Source organism: Hippoglossus hippoglossus, chromosome 12 (assembly GCF_009819705.1).
Source record: "Hippoglossus hippoglossus isolate fHipHip1 chromosome 12, fHipHip1.pri, whole genome shotgun sequence".
Taxonomy (NCBI): domain Eukaryota; kingdom Metazoa; phylum Chordata; class Actinopteri; order Pleuronectiformes; family Pleuronectidae; genus Hippoglossus; species Hippoglossus hippoglossus.
In genome coordinates, this window is record NC_047162.1 from 20,520,382 (window position 1) to 20,540,381 (window position 20,000).

Sequence of the window (20,000 nt, forward strand, 5' to 3'; positions counted from 1 at the left end):
GTACTGCACCACCACTGTGAGTGACTCCGCCCCCACTGTGGTGGCAGCCGTCGAGGCTCCTGTAGAGATGCTGGCCTCGTCCTCTTCCTCCCCGCCGCCTCCTCCTCAGGCCCAGGCCAAACCTCAGGAGCTGAAGAGCCGCATCGCCCTCAACTCCGCCCGCCTGCTGCAGGAGCAACGCGTCACCAACGTGCACATCCGGCAGATCGCCCAGCACCTGGAGGGCCAGAACGAGCTGCTGCACATGATGCGGCGCTCGCAGGAGGCGCAGGCGTTCGCACAGGAGAGACAGGCCCAGGCGCTGGAGGGGACGCAGGCCGCCCTGCTGGCGCTGGTGCAGATGCTCAGACCGGTTCTGAAAGACCTTCGCAAATTCCTGCAGAGCGGGACGGAGGTCGAAAACACCAGCGGCTCCGCAATAGCAATGACTGATGGGTCAGGACCAGAAGAACAAAACAGACCTAAAACTCCACCTGCACCTCCGCCACAGCAAACTGAGGAGACGCAGTAGACTCTGTGTGTGTGTGTGTGTGTGTGTGTGTGTGTGTGTGTGTGTGTGTGTGTGTGTGTGTGTGTGTGTGTGTGTGTGTGTGTGTGTGTGTGTGTGTGTGTGTGTGTGTGTGTGTGTGTTCAGCGGACAATGAAAAGCTCAGAATTGCCTTCAGGAGCATGTACAGTTTTTTTTACTGATGTTTTACGATTCTGAAAAGTAAAAGGTTATGTTGAACATGGTTTTTATTGTTTACACCGTGTCATTAACTGAGTTTATGTTTAACTTATAGGATGTTTTTGAATCCATGAAGATTTAACTCTTAGTTTCTCATGTGATGTTTCCTCTGACTGAGGAATAATGATCGTCACTCGTGTTCTTCACTTTGCAACATCAACTGGGCTGCAGTGCCTCAGGCTGCATCCCTCAGGGACAACCAGCAGAGGGCAGCACGTGTTAACAGTTTGATCTGTGGCAGCGTCGACGAATCATCTTTAGATTTAGAAAATAAAAGCACACTTTGTATCTTTTATTTCTTAACTAAGTAAAGTTTCACAGTAAAAATCCAGAAAATCTCAACTAGCTTCCCTCAGAGAGACGACACAACCTGTGACCTAATGAGCTGAGTGTCTGCTTCGTCTGTCCCAATCACTTGGTCCTGTCTCTTTAAGACCCCTGCCTGATTAAGCTCTGCTCTGATTGGTCAGCCCGAACACTCTCTTGCGATTGGTCAACAGCTTCCAGCGCGTGTACGAAATGTCTGCGTTCGCTGTTTGTTTACCTGGATTTGAGAATTGAAAACTGTGTCGGGGTCTTTTATCTTCTTCTGACTGATCAGCTGTTTCAGGAGCTTCACAGATTCTGGACTTTTTAACTTTGCAGATCTTTTAAATTCACAAAAACTTTTCCACTTGTCAAGTCTGACTCAATCAGTGATTCAGGGTTTCAGTGGAAACTGGGAAACGTGGCGTGCGGGTGAACGCTCGTCAGCTTCTGATGCATCTGTGACGTCCACTGACGGGAAAGGAGTCGATCACCTTTTCATTTCACAGATTTACAGTGTTAACTTCATGTTGGTGTAAAAGACCAAACACTGAAAAACATGTCTCCTGTAACTCACAACAACAAACTTCTTATTTAAATCCATTAAACAGTTATTAAATATCGTTATTATCATCAACAGTCAAAGTTTTGTTTTTATAGTTTTTATATTTCTTTGTGGGCCCTGCTCCTTGTCGTCGTTTCTTTCACTGCTCAAACTTTGTGGACGGTCCCTAACTGTGATGCGTTCAGGGACCGGCTCAGAGGCTCGGACACTGCGCTGCTGAAACTCCTAACCTGAGTGTCCAGGGGAAAGTGGGTGAAGATGCACCGAGGCTGAGCTGCGGTGAAGACCCGGGACTCCGCTCCTCTGTGGCGGGACTCAGCTGCACGGTTCTCCCGGTCAGAGGAGGCCAGCGACCGGACGTCCGGACGAAGTTTACGTGTAAGAACGAAGGTTTGTGAGAGTTACGTTGTTTGCGTGGCAGCAGCTGTTTGCGTAGAGAGAAGTGACGTCAGAGAGAAGAAACCGGAGAGGTTTAAATTAAAAAGTGTTTAAAATGAAGTGTTTGTATAAAGTTCGAGGGAACAGGAAAGTTTGTACGTTTTATTCTTATCAGATTTTCTCCTGCAGGTTTCACCTCTGACATGATGAGTTCACTGCCGCAGCTCAGCTCCAGGACGTTTCTGGTGAAGAAGAAGAAGTTTAAGTTCCAGGTGCACTTCTCTCTGGATCAGCTGACTGCGGTGCCCTTTGTCAACGGACTGCTCTTCTGTAAGATTCGACTCATCGATGGAGGAGACTTCTCCGTCCTGTCATCCAGGTGTGTTCGTTTTACCTGCACGACCTGAACACAACACCTGAGCTTCACCTGGTCAACAGGAATCTTTCCCTCAGGATCAGGATTCACCTGTTGGTTCTGTACTGGTGTCACACTGGTGTCACACTGGAGTTAAACTGGTGTGAAACTGGTGTTAAACTGGTGTTAAACTGGTGTTAAACTGGTGTCACACTGGAGTTAAACTGGTGTCACACTGGTGTTAAACTGGTGTCACACTGGTGTCACACTGGAGTTAAACTGGTGTCACACTGGTGTGAAACTGGTGTTAAACTGGTGTCACACTGGAGTTAAACTGGTGTCACACTGGTGTTAAACTGGTGTTAAACTGGTATGAAGCTGGTGTGAAGCTGGAGTTAAACTGGTGTCACACTGGAGTTAAACTGGTGTCACACTGGTGTTAAACTGGTATGAAGCTGGTGTGAAACTGGTGTGAAGCTGGAGTTAAAGTGGTGTCACACTGGTGTTAAACTGGTATGAAGCTGGTGTGAAGCTGGAGTTAAACTGGTGTTAAACTGGTGTTAAACTGGTATGAAGCTGGTGTGAAGCTGGAGTTAAACTGGTGTCACACTGGAGTTAAACTGGTGTCACACTGGTGTTAAACTGGTATGAAGCTGGTGTGAAACTGGTGTGAAGCTGGAGTTAAAGTGGTGTGACACTTGTCTGAATGTGCACGTCTTGCAGTTGAATCTCTGTGTTGTTTCACTCTCATGTCTCCAGGGAAAGTGTCTCAGACTCAGCCGCCCTTCGGGAGTATGTAAAAGTAATTAACTCTGCTGCCAGGATTCAAACTGGCAACCCCCCACTCTGAGAGAGCGTCCAGAGCAGCTGATGAACTCAGGAGAAACTTTCTGTGTGTTGACGTCTCAACACGCGACCGACGCAACGTGAAAAACCACAAGAGAACAAATATCTCAGGATGAAGACGTCCAGTGAGGTTTTGTGTGATAATGTGATATAAACAGAAACACGTGATCTCCACAGCAGAATGAATATGTTACATCCTGCCTGTGGCTCCGCCCCTCACCTGAGCCTCACCTGAGCCTCACCTGAGCCTCACCTGAACCTCACCTGAGCCTCACCTGAACCCTGCAGAACCTCCTGCTGCCTCCATCATGTGTGAAAAACTAACTATGGACATCCTCCAAAGTTCATGTCTGAAAACAGGTTAAATATTGAGCCTGGAGTCCTGATTATACAAGTCCTCAACCAATCAGGAGCCAGTCTCAGCTGTCAGTCATGAGGTATCAGCACGTTGATGTCTTAGTTTTAGTTCCAGGGTCGAACTTCCTGCAGGAGTTGAACCTGAGAGTTTCCGTCACTGTTACAAACCTCCGCTGCCTCCGGCTCCAATCACAAACATCCTGAGACACCAAAGTCAAACCTGAACCATCACTGATGTTCACATAATGAGGAACAAAGGTCAACGTGTCACACTCTTGTCTTGTGATGTCACCGGCAGGAAGCGGAATTCAGCTCCTGTTATTGGCTCTTATTGTTTATGTTCAAACAGGCTCCTCCTACTCTGCTGATCATTATTGTTGTAGAGACATGAGGTGTTTTCTTTCCTCTGGTGTGATCCTCAGTTTATCTGGAACAGCAGCTGCTGCATCTGCAATCCACTGTGTCACTGTCTCTTTAACAAGGCGGAGTTTATATACACGTCGCTGCTCATTGGACAACACCTCTGACACACCCACCGAACCAGAGGAAACAAACACGTTTAGAGGAAACATTTCGTTAACAACAAAGTGTACGAGAGATTTGAACGTGACCCAGGTGAAGAGAGAGCAGATGTTTCCTGTTGACCAATCACAACAGAGTGAACCAGCCGACCAATCAGAGCAGGTCTTTATCAGGAGGAGGGTCTTAAAGAGACAGGATGTAAAACAGTTTGAGACAGAGGCTGAAGAGAGGAGCTGCAGCGATGGACAGTCTGAAGAAAGAGGTTCTGAGCATTAGAGCATGAAAACATTATTATTATTATTGTTGTCGGCTCAGCTCTGAGTCTTGATTGACAGTTGTTGGAGGTTTTGGTTCTGAGGGGGTGAAGCTAAAAGGCGTGTTCCGGTCCCCGAGTCGGTCTCTGACCCTTTGTGGACGCTCCCTTGGAGGAAGAATGTGTTTCTTGTGTGTACCTGTGGCACAATGGTGTGTTTGTGGAGCAGGTGGGTTGGGCTGGGAGAGAAGAAGTGGCAGAACCTGTCGGGCCGTTTCCTCAGGCCGCTGCCGCCTCCGGGTTTGTTTTCACATCTGCAAACGTCAGGTCGCCCTCGAGATAAGAAACATTCCTCCGATAGCGTTAATGTGCGACTTATCGCTGCGTGAAAACAAAGTCAAGTCCCGAAAGTCCTTTTCTGTCTCACTACTTTAAATCTGCAGAGAAGAAGAAGAGTTAAGAGCCGACGCAGCAGATTCATGATCTTTAAGAACATCGGAGATTTGAACAGAGACGTGAAGGAGTTCGGGTTTAAATTTAAACAGTCAAATCTGCACTCGTTTATTTTTAATAAGCTTTTATTGGTTGAAAACCTTTTTTCTTAATCAGCCGTCAAAGTTTTTCTTCTTTCCTCTGTCGTCATTTCTTTTCTCACCGGTTTGAATCGGGCGGGGCTTGGCTGTTAAACTGCGATGTCACTCATCTCGGTGCACCAATCAGTGTTAAGAACCATTAATATGGGAGGTCAAAGGTCAACATGTGTTTTTTACCTTGTGAACATGGAATCTCAAGAACGCCTCAAGAGATTTCTTTCAAATTTGGTTCAAACGTTCACTTAGACTCATGGATGAACTGATTAGAATTTGGTGGTCAAAGGTCACTGTGACATCATGAACATCATATCTCAACGTCAGTCTTTAGATTCAGATTTTGACCAGTTAAATTGCTTGACATACAATATATGATACATGATGAGTCTGGACAAACATGGATGTAAACTGCAAATGAACTAGTGAAGTGAGACGAACCACTTGGAGGAGATGATTCTAGTTTGTTCAATGTTTTCTAGATTTTTTCCTAATTGTCCAAACATTAGAAACGAAATGGTTCTGATGTTCACAGGCTGTGAGATTCTCCTGCTGTCGAGGGACGTTCTGTTCCCAGAGATCTGCTGATGTTTCCTCTGACGGGAGCTGAACAGATAATGTCTGAGTTTTTCAACATCAGCCAAGTCACGACAGGCCCGACACTCTGATGACCTGCGTGAGAAAACCCCCCCGACTGCTCTCTGCAGGAAACGTTCACCTTTGCCCCTCTTCATTAGTTTCATGTGAAAAGTCTGTTTGTGGACCGAAGGAGGATCGAACCCACGTCACGTCCACGTTCCTCACACGAAGTTTCCCTCTCTCTCTGTTTTCTGGTGCTCCTCAGCTTCAGGCCACCTCACACTCCTGGAACTCAGTGTGTAGTTGTGTGGTTGTTGGATTTGTTTGAACCTGCAGGCCTCCTCCTCCTCCTCCTCCTCCTCCTCTGACACCACGTGTTAGTTACTCATCAGTGACATCATTCAGTGTGTTAACATTTTCTAATGCTTGTTTCTTCATTCTCCTTCATTTCACTGAGAGATTTTCATGTTTGTTTGAGGTTTTATCGTATTTAGAGAAGATGAATCAACTGTATACGTCACTCAGTAAATCCACCTGGAGCTTCTCCTGGAGTTTCACTCTGCTGCATCGGCTGGTTCATGTAAAGCTGCTGATCTCTGTCATCAGATACAAATAATCTGGATCCAGATCTTCAGCCGCTGTGTTTTCAGTGTGCAGCGTCGATGGGAAACCCCTGAGCTGACGGCCCGGGCCCATGTGTCACATCCCAGGATGAGATCATCTGGACCCTCAGCTGCTTTTTATTCTTTAAACGAGAGGGCAGGGACCACAGAGTGTATATATGTTCCAATCCCACTGTAAACAATCACATTTAAATGAGATATTTGCTCAGAACAAATGTCAGATCGGTAGTTTTTTCTCAGAATAATTCATGAACCTCGATGAAAAGAATCAGACGAGCTTATGGGTCTGATGTTGATGAGTGTGTGTGAGGAGGTGATTGATTCTACGGTCGTGTTGGAGGAGGAATGAGTCATGTGCTACTTTCATATGTTTAAGCTGCAGGACAAAGATTTAAACTGTGTGCGTGTGTGTGCGTGTGTGTGTGTGTGTGTGTGTGCGTGTGTGTGTGCGTGTGCACAGGGAGGAGGTGCAGCAGAACTGTGTTCGATGGAGAAAGAAGTTCTCGTTTGTGTGTAAGATGAGCGCCAACCCCATCACCGGAGTGTTGGACCCCTGCGTCTGCAGAGTCTCTGTACGCAAGGTAAACTCCAACTCCCAGCAGCCCCCTCTCCTGGCCGGTCTGGGTCCTGCAGCTCTGACAGCTTTACTCTGTTTTCCAGGAGCTGAAAGGAGGAAAGGCCTTTTCGAAGGTGAGTCAGCAGCTTCTCACACAGACCACGTGAAACTTTAACCCTGATCAAGTTTAGAACATCGGGCTGAACGACGAGTTTACTGAGTCAGAGAAGGTGAAAGACGAGTAAACACCGACCACGTCGTCATCACAGGGATTTGTTATGGAGGCACAGTCACTGTGTGTGTGTGTGTGTGTGTGTGTGAGTCATAAACCTCCTCCATGTTAGCAGGTGGGACATGGACCAAACTAAACAATCAAAGTAGACGTTAAATAAATGTTTGTAAAGATGTTTCTGTCATTTCAGCTCGTTCTTATCTCTCTGATGTTTGTTCAAGTTTCTGATCAGTTTGGTTTGAATCAGTTATTTAATGATATAAAAACAGGCTGAGACGTGATGATTGACAGCTGACGCTGACTCCTGATTGGTCTTGTTTTCTGTCTCGTGTGCGTTTGTTTGTCTCCAGCTCGGTTTCGCTGATCTCAACATGGCAGAATTCGCTGGATCAGGCTCCACAGTCCGCTGCTGCATCCTGGAGGGTTACGACACCAAACACACCCGACAGGACAACTCCATCCTCAAGGTACACACGCACACACACACACGCACACACACACACACACACACACACACACACACACACACACACACAGATCGGCACTGAGGTTAGTAACACATCTGTGTTTTATCCTTAGGTAACAATCGGGATGAGTCTTCTGTCCGGGGATCCCTGCTTTAAAACGTGAGTCTGACACTGATGCTACGTTCACGCTGAACCAATCAGAAGAGAAAGTCTGCATCATCGTTTTCAAACTAAAACGAGACCAGTTTACACAAGTCTCTGATTTGGAAGCTGGAAAACACCGGAGGAGTGTGGACGCCAGGCGTAACCATGACAACGGCAATGAGTTATAAAGTAAAACGTATCAGTGTGGATGTAACTCAAAACAGTGTAACTCACTGATGTCGTGATGTTTTGTCTGTTTGACTTTAAACTGAAACTTTAACCTCATAACCTCAAACATTGTCTCTATGTTTTGAACATTGTATTTTCCTGTTGTCGCCTCCAGGCCTCCCAGCACGGCCAAGTCTGTCTCCACCGGGGACGAGGACCCGACCCTGCAGCTGGACCGCAAGGGAGAGAGCACTGATGCCACGGTGCAGCCACCAGGGGGCATCCTGGAGGGATCTCGCACCTTCAAACCACGACAGGCGTCAGTACGTAGCTCAGGTACGAGGGTTTGTTTTTCAGACGGATTATGCTACTGCTCAGATTTACTGAATCGTGGTGGAAAGGAGACACATGGATCAGGACAGAACTCTGTGTGTGTGTGTGTGTGTGTGTGTGTGTGTGTGTGTGTGTGTGTGTGTGTGTGTGTGTGTGTGTGTGTGTGTGTGTGTGTGTGTGTGCAGGGCTGCCTGAAGAGGGGGGGAATCCAGATGACGTCTTTCACTCTGGTCATTTCCGCAGCTCCAGCTACGCCAGTCAGCACAGCAAGATATCAGGTCAGAGCTCTTCTTCTTCTTCCTCTTCCTCTTCCTCTTCCTCCTCTTGCTGAGAGCGGAGAGATGTTCTGTGAGAACGACCTGAGCCCTGACATCATTTTCCCGGAGCCCTAAAAACATCGGGAGGACTAATGTGGGGTGAGACGGAGTGGACTCAGATTACCTCCTACACCTTGTGACGTATTCCATTGAGGTCAAGGAACCGATTATTTGGACTTTCCGAATGCAGCCCTAGGCCTCAATCCCGAGACTGCGCCCCCTGCTGTCGTAACCCAGAAGTCCCTGGGTTTAGGAAAACAGAAACACAACATTTTAGTGGTTGTTATTCAGTGAAAGGTATTTTATGTCAGATATGTTGTGTTCACATGAAGCTGAATCCTGACGGTGACGTCCCAGTGCAGCAGAGAGAAACAGAAGCTGATCTTTAACTCTGATATACAGAATTAACAGGAAAATAAAACTATGTCCAGATGTTCGATTGTCTGTGAAGAAACGAAAACTGTGGCCAGATGTTCGGACTGAGCTCAGTGGCTGGCGGTGTTTGAAGAAGACAGGAAGTCACCGTCTCTTTCCCTGTCCTCCAGGTTACAGCACAGGTCACTCTCGCTGCTCCAGCCTGACGGACCTCAGTCACCATAGAAACGCTTCGTCCAGCAGCAGCGCTTCCTGTGGACCCGCCCACTCGGCCCCGCCTCCTCCCTCCAGCCCCACTGAGCCTCAGAGGCAAGCGACGCCCACCAGACCAGAGCGGCCGCCTCCCCCCTCTGCAGCGGCGTTCATGTCCAACAGATCGTCCAGGTAGATACACACACACACACACACACACACACCTGCACACACCTACACACACCTACACACACCTGCACACACCTACACACACCTGCACACACCTGCACACACCTACACACACCTACACACACCTGCACACACCTGCACACACCTACACACACCTGCACACACCTACACACACCTGCACACACCTACACACACCTGCACACACCTACACACACCTGCACACACCTACACACACCTACACACACCTGCACACACCTACACACACCTACACACACCTGCACACACCTACACACACCTGCACACACCTACACACACCTGCACACACCTGCACACACCTGCACACACCTGCACACACCTACACACACCTGCACACACCTGCACACACCTGCACACACCTGCACACACCTGCACACACCTGCACACACCTACACACACCTGCACACACCTGCACACACCTACACACACCTGCACACACCTGCACACACACCTGCACACACCTGCACACACCTACACACACCTGCACACACCTACACACACCTGCACACACCTACACACACCTACACACACCTACACACACCTACACACACCTACACACACCTGCACACACCTGCACACACCTGCACACACCTACACGCACCTGCACACACCTGCACACACCTGCACACACCTGCACACACCTGCACACACCTACACACACCTACACACACCTGCACTCGAGCCGTCTCTCAGCCGCTGTTTGTCGGCCCCCAGGAGGAAGAAGGACACGGTGGAGCGACAGCACAGCTGCGTGGACGACACTCGCATTGACGCTGACGACATTGTGGAGAAAATCATCCAGAGCCAGAACTTTTCTGACGGCAGCAACAACGAAGGTCGTAACGAGTGTGAAGTTTTGCTAATTGTTCTGTAACTCGACTTTAACTTCTGTTCCACTCTGTTTCCTTCAGACAGCAACTTGAGGCTGTTTGTCAGTAAAGACGGGACGACAGCTCTCAGCGGGTCGCTCGCCAACAGGTTCGATCTACACGTCCTCTTAGTTTCACTGCACGTCTGTTTTTATCAACCTTCATCTAAATGATGTGCGTCTGTGTTTGTTTCCAGAGGAACTCCTGGTATATTTGAGCCGGTCGTCATCGAGACTCACTGAGACGTCTGCTGATCGTCTGTGACCGTGCGTCACGCTGCAGCTTTAGTAAACATCTCCGTACGCACCAAACTGTTTAAACGTCCACTGTACAGGAGGTGTTTCTTAGTTTGTTGTTTCAGATCTGTGACATTTGACTGAAGAGAGATTCAAGGATGAGTCTGAAACACTTCCAGTGAAACTTCGACCAATACTTGAACAAAACTCTTAAAAAACCACCCGACTGTGAGAAGTGTAGTGCAACACTGACATGAAATGATGCGTTCAGGGTCCTTATCGACTCCATGACTCCCAGTGTCCACATCTGGTTGATCTTTATGTGAACATCAGGTTCAGATTAGTCCATGTTCGTCAAACGTCTCTTCTGCCTTTTCTCAGCTTCAGTTGATGATGTCACGTTTCAAATTCCCGGTGATTACGGTGTAAGTGTTTTCTTACGAGTTGGCGAGGATCCTCTCGACTCAGAACCAGAAGCTGTCGAGAGGTTCTTACTGGGGACAGGAAATCAGCCTGGAACTGGATCAAAAGCTTTTATCATATTTTAAAGTTATTTGATGATTGTTTAGAAAATGAATATAGTATTTTGCACATTTTTTAAAAACCACTAAAAGGAAATGGTACAGATTTTGTTCAAATGGCACATGACATGTTTTTATTTTAAAGTTCTTTATTCTTTTTCATTTCAATGCTTCTTGTTCTCAGACAGAATCTATCGTGAGCTGCTGTGATGACACAGAGTCTGAGTTCATATGGTCGGCCATTTGTAACGTCCTGCCACATTTCTGCATGAACGTTTATTCATTATTCATAAGTTTATGAATCATTAGTCATTAAAAACGTTTTTATATTTCAAGGGGCTGAGGAGAAATTTAAGTTAAAGCTGCAGTAACTTGTTAACGCTTCGGTTAAAAGCTTTAAAACGTGTATGAGTCAATATTTATCACGTCACGGTTATAGCGTAGAAAGTAAACATGGAACCAAAAGGGAAGCCAAGTCATCTTGATCGCCCCCTGGTGGCTGGCTGCAGTACAGGCTTCTCTCAGCCAGGCTGCACTCCTCAGTTTTACTTAGTTATTTGATGATACATAAACGGGCTGAGATGTCATGATTGACAGCTGAGCCTGACTCAGGATTGGTCGAGTGCATGGAATATAATATAAATAAAGATGGACAACATGAAGGCTCCTGAAAGTGAAGCCACAGCATCTTTATCACCCCCTGGTGGTGAGATTTCCACTGCTTGATCACATCTGCACAGAGTCTGACTACAAATTATTTTGTCACCACAAGATGGCAGCGTTCGTATCTGTGATGTTTTGGCTTCATCTCCGTTTGGATATATATATATATATATATATATATATATATATATATATATATATATATATATATATATATATATATATATAAAAATAATTTTGGGTCCAGCAGGCTGGTCTTAAGATTCTTAAAGGATTTTATGTTTAAGCTAAAATCAAACACTTGTATTTTACAGTGACGTCAGAGAAAACGCAGTAAAGCGAAATGTTGTGTTGATGAATCATTTTTAACTGATTTGTTCCAGAAATAATTTTCCTTTTCTTTGCACTCGCCCAAACGTTGTCTGTGATATTATGATATAATTGTACAACCATGAACTTTTGTTCATGCATGAGGTGGATGGGATTTTTCTCTTCTTATTGAATGAACTTAAACTGAATAATAATAATGGGATTATGTTGCATTTGTACTGGTGATACTGATATAATTCACTTTATAGGGAGGTTTTGGTGAAGAGAATATAAACATATTTTAACTGTTGTAACTTAATAAAGTCAAATTATGACATTGGAGCTATAATCATCAAATGAGGAAAATAATGAATATATGCATATAAAACACAGTATTAAAATGTTAAATAAACACTGTGTGTTGTAACATTGTCTGTTAACTCTTGAATTCCAAATGTTTTAAGTATCAGGAAACTCTCTTTAAAATGCAGGTACATAGTTTATCTGTTACCTCCAGTGTGGAGGAGCAGTACAGGTTACACAGTACTTCTATGATACTTCTCCTTTATGCCTCCTCCATCACATCATTACTACACTATCATTCCTGTTGGTGGGGATCGAACCACCAACCGGTTAGTGCACAACCCTCTGCTCCCCCTGAGCCACAGCCGCCGGTAACAAATGTCACTAAAATAATGTTAATACATCAATAATAATGAAAATAGTATATTATTTAAGTATTTTTAATTAAAATGAAACATTAACAACTAAAAGTTATAATATGATAATATGATAATAGTTAAATCACATAATAACACTGATCTTAATGCTTTTGTTATTATATATTTAACCAGTTCCCTGCAGGTTTTTACTGTGACGTCATGTCATCGTTTAGTGTTTCTGAAGTTTTATAAAGTTATAAAGTTTATAAAAACATGAACTCACAGTGACAGTCTGTGGTGTGACCAGCAGGAGGCAGCAGAGACCCGCTGCTGGCGCTGACTACAATCCGCGAAGAAGAACAGTGGGTGACGTCATCAGACAACAGAACGCGTCAGACATGGTGAGAAAGAAAAATAAAAGATCGATTAACGACGAATGAACTAAAGATAAAGCGAGAACACGTGACGAGGAGGAAGAAACTCAGCGTGCGACACTTTAACAAACTGAAAAACTGAAGAAATCCACAGGCTTTTACCCGATAATGAAGCTAACAGCAAGCTAGCACCAAGCTAGCACCAAGCTAACACCAAGCTAACATCTAATCCTCCACACGTCAGAGACTCATGTTCATTTATTAAGATTCTTTTCGAGTTGTATCGATTATAAGAAGTTTTTAATTCAGTTTATTTCTGATTTACAAACGTACAAATAACAAGTGAGCCTCAGAGCAGCTGATGGAGATCAACATCTGTAAAGGGTTTCATTCACGTTGCTTTGAGGGGGGGGGTCCCATGTCCCTGTCTTCAGTGGAGCTCAGCTCGGACTTGATGTTTGTGAATAAAAGATTGAAAGTGTATTTAACAGTTTTGAGTTTCAGTTTCTCCCTGAATAAGCCCCCCCCCCCCCCCCCTCTGTGTTCCAGGCTACAGGAGTGGACCAGGCTGTGGGCTCCAGCCTGGTGGTCTTCAGCCTCCTCCTGTTCACCTACTACTCCGTCTGGGTCGTGGTCCTGGTACGTCTCCTGTCAGCAGCTGGGCGGTCGGACTCCGGACTGAACCCATGTTCTCAACCCTCTGCTGTGTTTGAACACTTTGATTCATAACGTCGCTTTAAGTTTGAGTCATGTCTAAATTCAGTCTTTGTGCCTCAGCCAGACACAAGTCGTGCAAACAGGCGCGTTGTGACTCGTGCACAGCGACACGTAGGCTTTGGGGCTTTTGAGTGTGAGGGAACGTCTTCGGTCTGAAACTGAAGTTAGTCTTTCTGCCCAACGGAAATCAAACAGTGTTAGAATTCCAGCTGTTCAGGTGTGTGTGTAAACGTTTCATTAGTTTTTATGAAAACTTTCCAGGGGTTTTTAGTTGTGAGTGTAAAAATCTCAATCTCGATTCACATCTTTGTGTGAGCTCATTTAATCTAATCCTCTAATTTATGATTCTGGGGCATTTTAATCAGGAAGATCAGCTGCATCAAAACAAGCGCTCTGACTTCCTCCCTCAACCAATGACAAAGCAGCGTGATGCCGACAGTGTCAGGAAACTGTTGGTGAAATCCAGTGAGCGAGAGAGAAGCAGAGAAAACATACTTTTAAAAACAGATAATAAAAAAACATTCAAATGAATCCAGAAGAAAACCAGAGAAAAGGTGTGAACCAACCACACACTGCAAAAAGTGTTCACCACAAGTTTATGTAGTCACCTTCTAAGTTGAGGATCATGAAGCTGTAAGGGCGGAGAAGGTGGAGGTTAAAACAAGGATCCATGTCTGGTGTTCGTCCAGAACCTGGTAGCACGTCTCTGTTCCTCACTGGAAACTCAAACTGTTCACGTGTGTCCTATGACCTTTAAGCAACCGGCTGCATATAAGAAGGACTCTGCCCTTTACGGACATGTTTGAGAAAAGTTTTTAAATGAAATGTATGATGTGATCTTTTCTCCTTTTCCAGCCTTTTGTGGACAGTGATCATGTTTTGCAGAAGTATTTTCTTCCTCGGGAGTATTCGGTCATTCTGCCGGGGATCGCAGCTGTGATACTGCTCCTCTGTATCGGTGAGTCAAACAGACTGATTACACACGTAATCAGTCATTACCTTTGGACAGCACCTCTTTATTCTCTACATGCAGTATGAGAACGTGTGTCTTTCATTTGTTAAAGTCAATACTTGTCTCCACAGGAGCCTTCATTGCACTGATCATGTGGAAAAATCGAAAACCAAAGAAAGTGGACTAACCTGAAGGACGACGTTGATGCTCACAAAGTTAGATTCGTTAGAGAGAGATTTATTTTATATTTTCACTTTAGAGGTGATGAGTCGGGATCAGCTTCTGTCTTTTGAAGCCAGCTTAGTCGTTGATGCTGCCCCCTGCTGGTTCAAGTGAGACTTCTTATTTCTTAAAGATGCAATAAGGAATGTAAAGATACCAGCTTGAAAGCAGTACGGCTCCTAACTGTGTAAATACTGGGACATATTGTAAAGGAGTCCGATTTTATTGTCCGTAAACGTGAAGACTGGAACGTTCTCAATAAAATGTTGGTGCTGGACTCCGTGTTGTGTTTATTGAACACTGACCCGCCGACCCACTGACCCGCTGACCCACCGTGACGTCGCCCGTCGGTTTGTGAGCTGTGGATCTGAAGCCTCAGTTTAAACATCTTGTTCAGCGCCATCTTGGTTTTTTGAAACCAGAAGTAACCATATTTGGAGGAGCGGGGGGGGAGCCTGAGTGAGAGCTCGAGGACACGCCCACCCATACCTGCCACCTGCACCCATTGGACGGTACTAGCTGTCAATCACACTGGTATCCACCCCCCAACACATCCGGTGCTTTATGGTCTGTTTGACTGTGGTTAAATGTGATGCTGCTGTGGCCAGTTGGGGGAAGTGAATGTGTGACCACACACACACACACACACACACACACACACACACGCACTCTCGCACTCACACTCCCACTCACTCACTCACTCACACACCCACACCCACACACTCACACTCACTCACACTCCCACTCACTCACTCACACACACACACACACGCACTCTCGCACTCACACTCCCACTCACTCACTCACTCACACACCCACACACTCGCACTCGCACTCACACACACTCCCACTCACTCATTCATACACTCACACTCCCACTCACTCACTCACACACACACACACACACACACACACACACACTCATACACTCACACACCCACACACTCACTCACACTCGTACACGCCCTGCAGTCCCACAGATCTGCTCTGCATCCATGAGGTGAGTAAATCTCTTGTGATACAACATGAGTTCTGCTGATTCATGTTTTATTGGCTTTCTTCAAGTTCTGTTCTTATTCTGCTGCGACACTGAACCTCAGAGTAATTCATCCTTTAAGAAATCATGCTTCTATGACTCAGGGGGTTTTCTTAGTATCCTGATACATCGGGATGTTTGATAATCATCAGAGGATGTGACCAAACTCATAGTTAAAAATAGAAATTGTTAAAAATACTAGGAATAGGTTTTATACAGACTTAATGTTAACACCCCCAACTCTGACTTCTAGTGCCTTCTGCACAAAAAATGCTCAAAACTATAACATTTATTTGATTGTATCTTAATGTTTCTTTCACTTTCTTTAAGTACATTTTATTGTTTTAACATCTTTTCCTTTCTTGATATGTTTTGTTTATAAACAAACTGTTTTAATATTATTGTTATTATTCACGTGCTCGACCAATCAGTCAGTCTCAGCTGTCAATCATGTCGTCTAAACCCATTTGTATATCAGTAAATAACTCAATAAAACCTAGTTTGGTCCATGTCCCGTCTGCTAACATGGAGGAGGCAGAGTCTATGAACTACACTGCAGCCAGCCACCAGGGGGCGATTGAGACGATCTGGCTTCACTTTTGAGAGCTGTCATGTCGTCCTTCTTTATTTAAAGTCTGTGTTCGAGAAAAGAATCTGACTGATGTCCGGGGCTAAAAACATATCGGCCGATTATATAAATCATAAAATAGTACTTGATTCAGATGATCATTTAAAACCATTGAAAACATCATTGTGAATATTTTACTCCATTTCTGCAGATAAATCGTCCTGAATGCGATACACTGCACCTTTAAATCAGTTTGTGGAAGTCTTCTTATACACGTGATGCGCTCGCTCCTCAGACGCATCACGTGCGCTCGTGATCCGACAGGAAGCTTTTGTTTGGTGCTGATGCTGCTCAGGAGCTGCTGGTTGCCATGGAACCAGCCCTCAGCACAGATCTACACTGAGGGTCAATGAAACGTAAGTGCTGCTGAACCAGTGACGGTGTCTGGTCGGCTCCGTCGCTGCTGAGGAACCACAGCAGAAACACATTTAATGTCTATTTTGACACATTTCATCATAATAACCCTGAACCTGGATTTATTTTGCAGTTACAGGAAACACTTAAGATTATATGACATCAATGCAGAACCATTCAATAACCACGTTCACATAGACACACATATTCAGATATTAATCTGATGTCTGGATCAGACGTCATGATGTGATCTCCTGAATGTTGAGTCCATGTTAGTTACTGTGACACTAACTAATCCTAATGATGCACAAAGGGGAGAATTAACTAGAGACTAGAAATCAGTTCATGTCTCCACCAAGGCCCGACCGCTGCAACCAGTCTGCACCAAATCACACACACTCAGAAATATCAGTAAATATCAAGATCCATGAAATCAGTTAGTGCTAATTAACCTTTTATACATTACACCTTTCAAAAACCTGCTTTACACAGAAACAGAAAATTAATGTTATTTTTAATGTCATTAATGTTTATTTTTGTCGACATGAATAGCTATCAGCTGTCAGTACAGCAGATTTCAGAGTCTTTGTATATTTTTTATTTATTTATTATTTACTAATGAATGTAACCTCTGGAGTGAAGGTAGGAATTTGCATTTGTGTGTGCGTGTGTGTTTGTGGGGGGGTGGGGGGGGGGGCGCCAATCTGAAATCTGGCCTAGGGCTCCAACATTACCAGGGCCGGCCCTGTCCCTTTGTGTTGGTCTCCATGGTTACCCTGTCAAAGACTCAGCCCATCGTCAGCTGTCTTTTGTCGTTGTGTTTGTCGCTGGCCTCTCTGGCCTCCTCGCTCTCACTCTGATTTGAACCCGCTCGGTACATGTTGTGTTTCAGTGCAGATGGAGATGTCGGCAGCAGGAAGCCCAGGGACCGGACGCCACCAGCACTCGGTGAAGAGGAGGAGGTGGGGGGGTCTGAGGCAGCAGTGGAAACTTCTGGGCCTTTTTGAGATCGATCAGCAGCACGAGTTCTACAGCCTGACCTGCATGATGAAGGAGGGGCTGTCTGCCGCCATTCAAAACACCAGCAACAGTGCAGCCACAGTGAGTGAGCGTCAGCATTCACCTACACATCAGTCATGATGACAGGATTATCACAGTTTGTTCAAAGACAGGGAAATACAAACAGCTTCTATGTTGACATGTGAATCAGAAAGTTTCTGTGTTCGATTATCATCACAACTCATCTAATGTGAAGTGGTGAAGGTCAAAAGATTCAGCTTCAGTCGTCACATGAAACTGTTTTCAGACACGAACTGAACCACAGACGTGTTCCTGACGTGTTTCTGACGTGTTCCTCACATGTTCCTGACGTGTTCCTCACATGTACCTGACATGTTCCTGACGTGTTCCTCACATGTACCTGACATGTTCCTGACGTGTTCCTGACGTGTTCCTCACATGTACCTGACGTGTTCCTCACATGTACCTGACATGTTCCTGACGTGTTCCTGACGTGTTCCTCACATGTACCTGACATGTTCCTCACATGTACCTGACATGTTCCTGACGTGTTCCTGACGTGTTCCTCACATGTACCTGACGTGTTCCTCACATGTACCTGACATGTACCTGACATGTTCCTGACGTGTTCCTCACATGTACCTGACATGTTCCTGACGTGTTCCTGACGTGTTCCTCACATGTACCTGACATGTACCTGACATGTTCCTGACGTGTTCCTCACATGTACCTGACATGTTCCTGACGTGTTCCTGACGTGTTCCTCACATGTACCTGACATGTACCTGACATGTTCCTCACATGTTCCTCACATGTTCCTGACATGTTCCTCACATGTACCTGACATGTTCCTCACATGTACCTGACATGTTCCTGACATGTTCCTCACATGTACCTGACATGTTCCTCACATGTACCTGACATGTACCTGACATGTTCCTGACATGTTCCTCACATGTACCTGACATGTACCTGACATGTTCCTGTTGTTGTGAAGAGTCGGACCCGACAACCTGCTGCTCCTGCTTCACATATTGAAAACATCTTAAATGTGACTTTTGTGAAGCTTAAAAACTGATCATTTAATATAAAATAATTCTTATTGCAAAAGTTAACATTACTTCGCTGTATGTTGTCATTTTATTGTGACGTCAAGATGATGTCATTCCTAACATAACATCGTAAATGTTGTTGTGAACACGATGTCTCAGGAACCTCTCGAGAGAATTTCTTCAAAATTGGTACAAACGTTGGATTTAAGGATGAGCTGATTTGATTTTGGTGTTAAAAGGTCAAAGGTCACTGTGACCTCACCAAACTCCTCTCTTACCTCATGATCTTAAAAACACCTCAAGAGAATTCTTTCAGATTGGCAACACACGTTCACCTCATGGATTAGATGTGTGGTCACAGGTCAAAGGTCAGTTGAGTGACATCGTTCAGACTCCAGAGCTGAGCAGGAGCCATCGATCGTCCTGCTGCTGCTTCACAATGATCCAGTTCAACAGTCTGCTGACTCTGCATGACTGTCCGCACACGCACACGCACACGCTGCACTCAGAACATACAGCTGCTTTGTGTTGTTTACATGTGTCACTGTGTTGTAAAATATCCATTTGTCTGTCTGTGCGTCGTCCTCTGCAGACTGAGGTGTCAGACGATGATTTCAGATCAGAGGTTTCTCAGATTCACAAGGTGAGTTCATGTGTCTGTAACTAGAGCTAAGACTGTGTGTAATGATTCCACCTGGATATTCAGCTGTGTGCGTGTGTGTGTGTGCGTGTGTGCGTGTGCAGGACTTCACCATGCAGACGTTTGCCGGCCCGGTGTTTTCCAGCCTGCGTGGCTCGTTGGGGATGACGGAGCAGGAGTACGAGCAGTCGCTCTGCTCTGACAGCTGCTACCTGCAGTTCATCAGTAACTCCAAGAGCAAGGCCGACTTCTTCCTCACGTGAGCCACCGTGCACACACACACACACACACACACACACACACACACACACACACACACACACACACACACACACACACACACACACACACAGAAGATTCAGGTTTATTCCAACCTGTGAACGAGCCTCCTGCAACTTTCTATAGAATCAAATGATGTATCTGAGTCTGACTGTAAATAAAGATGGACGACGTGATGCTGACATTTTATCAACAATGTTCTTTCTATTTCCACCACAAGATGGCGCTCATTTCTAACAAACCTTGTGTTCTAGAGGAGCTCTTCATTGGTTAACATCATTATCAGGAAAACAATTAAAATTTTCAAGTCTCATGTAGGACACGCCTCATGTAGGACACACCTCATGTAGGACACGCCT

The 20,000-nt window shown here is 45.4% G+C and overlaps 4 protein-coding genes and 1 long non-coding RNA gene across 9 annotated transcripts in view; 4 read left to right on the forward strand and 1 right to left on the reverse strand.

The window, feature by feature from the left end:
• Window positions 1–840, forward strand: part of naif1 (nuclear apoptosis inducing factor 1) — a 3,140-nt gene extending 2,300 nt beyond the window's left edge. Inside the window, exons 3-4 of one of the 2 annotated variants that reach the window (XR_004615574.1) lie at window positions 1–568; window positions 635–840. The exon at window positions 1–568 is cut by the window's left edge and continues 43 nt beyond it. Coding sequence is in view for 1 of the 2 variants with exons in the window: in XM_034601624.1 (XP_034457515.1) it covers window positions 1–511 (511 nt within the window). In the remaining variant the exon portion in view is untranslated. The other variant, XM_034601624.1, reaches the window with a different exon arrangement.
• Window positions 841–1,582: 742 nt separating this feature from the next.
• On the forward strand, window positions 1,583–11,155 carry LOC117771355 (protein FAM102A-like). 3 transcript variants are annotated; one of them, XM_034601606.1, is made up of 12 exons: window positions 1,583–1,988; window positions 2,166–2,355; window positions 6,559–6,679; window positions 6,759–6,788; window positions 7,237–7,353; window positions 7,466–7,512; window positions 7,841–8,001; window positions 8,184–8,276; window positions 8,861–9,074; window positions 9,822–9,943; window positions 10,019–10,085; window positions 10,173–11,155. In XM_034601606.1, the coding sequence occupies exons 2-12, from the start codon at window positions 2,180–2,182 to the stop codon at window positions 10,216–10,218; spliced, it is 1,194 nt and encodes a 397-aa protein (XP_034457497.1). In that variant the 5' UTR covers window positions 1,583–1,988; window positions 2,166–2,179; the 3' UTR covers window positions 10,219–11,155. The 3 variants fall into 3 exon arrangements, with proteins under 3 accessions (XP_034457497.1, XP_034457499.1, XP_034457498.1); XM_034601608.1 differs by lacking the exons at window positions 1,583–1,988; window positions 2,166–2,355 and adding an exon at window positions 6,423–6,466 and having other exon boundaries at window positions 6,512–6,679; XM_034601607.1 differs by lacking the exons at window positions 1,583–1,988; window positions 2,166–2,355 and adding an exon at window positions 6,423–6,466 and having other exon boundaries at window positions 6,530–6,679.
• The window catches only part of LOC117771400, a 22,002-nt gene continuing 10,208 nt past the window's right edge, over window positions 8,207–20,000 (reverse strand). The window contains exons 2-4 of the long non-coding RNA XR_004615579.1: window positions 18,990–18,995; window positions 13,857–13,863; window positions 8,207–8,325 (exon numbers count right to left, since the gene is read on the reverse strand). This is a non-coding gene — a long non-coding RNA (uncharacterized LOC117771400). The remainder of the gene's footprint in view (window positions 8,326–13,856; window positions 13,864–18,989; window positions 18,996–20,000) is intronic.
• On the forward strand, window positions 12,683–14,909 carry dpm2 (dolichyl-phosphate mannosyltransferase subunit 2, regulatory). Its single transcript, XM_034601682.1, has 4 exons — window positions 12,683–12,768; window positions 13,291–13,380; window positions 14,314–14,416; window positions 14,542–14,909. Exons 1-4 carry the CDS (start codon window positions 12,766–12,768, stop codon window positions 14,595–14,597), a joined length of 252 nt encoding a protein of 83 aa, XP_034457573.1. The 5' UTR covers window positions 12,683–12,765; the 3' UTR covers window positions 14,598–14,909.
• pip5kl1 (phosphatidylinositol-4-phosphate 5-kinase-like 1) overlaps window positions 17,457–20,000 on the forward strand; it is a 7,275-nt gene continuing 4,731 nt past the window's right edge. Inside the window, exons 1-3 of one of the 2 annotated variants that reach the window (XM_034601584.1) lie at window positions 17,457–17,751; window positions 19,315–19,365; window positions 19,467–19,621. In XM_034601584.1, coding sequence (XP_034457475.1) covers window positions 17,548–17,751; window positions 19,315–19,365; window positions 19,467–19,621 — 410 coding nt within the window. In that variant the 5' untranslated portion in view covers window positions 17,457–17,547. Of the gene's footprint in view, window positions 17,752–19,314; window positions 19,366–19,466; window positions 19,622–20,000 lie in introns of those variants that run through there. The other variant, XM_034601585.1, reaches the window with a different exon arrangement.

Coding starts and splice junctions, on each gene's coding strand:
- LOC117771355 (XM_034601606.1), top strand. CDS start 2,180: ATGATGAGTTCACTGCCGCAGCTCAGCTCCAGGACGTTTCTGGTGAAG. Junction 6,789..7,236: donor GAGGAAAGGCCTTTTCGAAG/GTGAGTCAGCAG, acceptor GTTTGTCTCCAG/CTCGGTTTCGCTGATCTCAA. Junction 9,075..9,821: donor ATGTCCAACAGATCGTCCAG/GTAGATACACAC, acceptor GTCGGCCCCCAG/GAGGAAGAAGGACACGGTGG.
- dpm2 (XM_034601682.1), top strand. Junction 13,381..14,313: donor CCGTCTGGGTCGTGGTCCTG/GTACGTCTCCTG, acceptor CTCCTTTTCCAG/CCTTTTGTGGACAGTGATCA. Junction 14,417..14,541: donor GATACTGCTCCTCTGTATCG/GTGAGTCAAACA, acceptor TTGTCTCCACAG/GAGCCTTCATTGCACTGATC.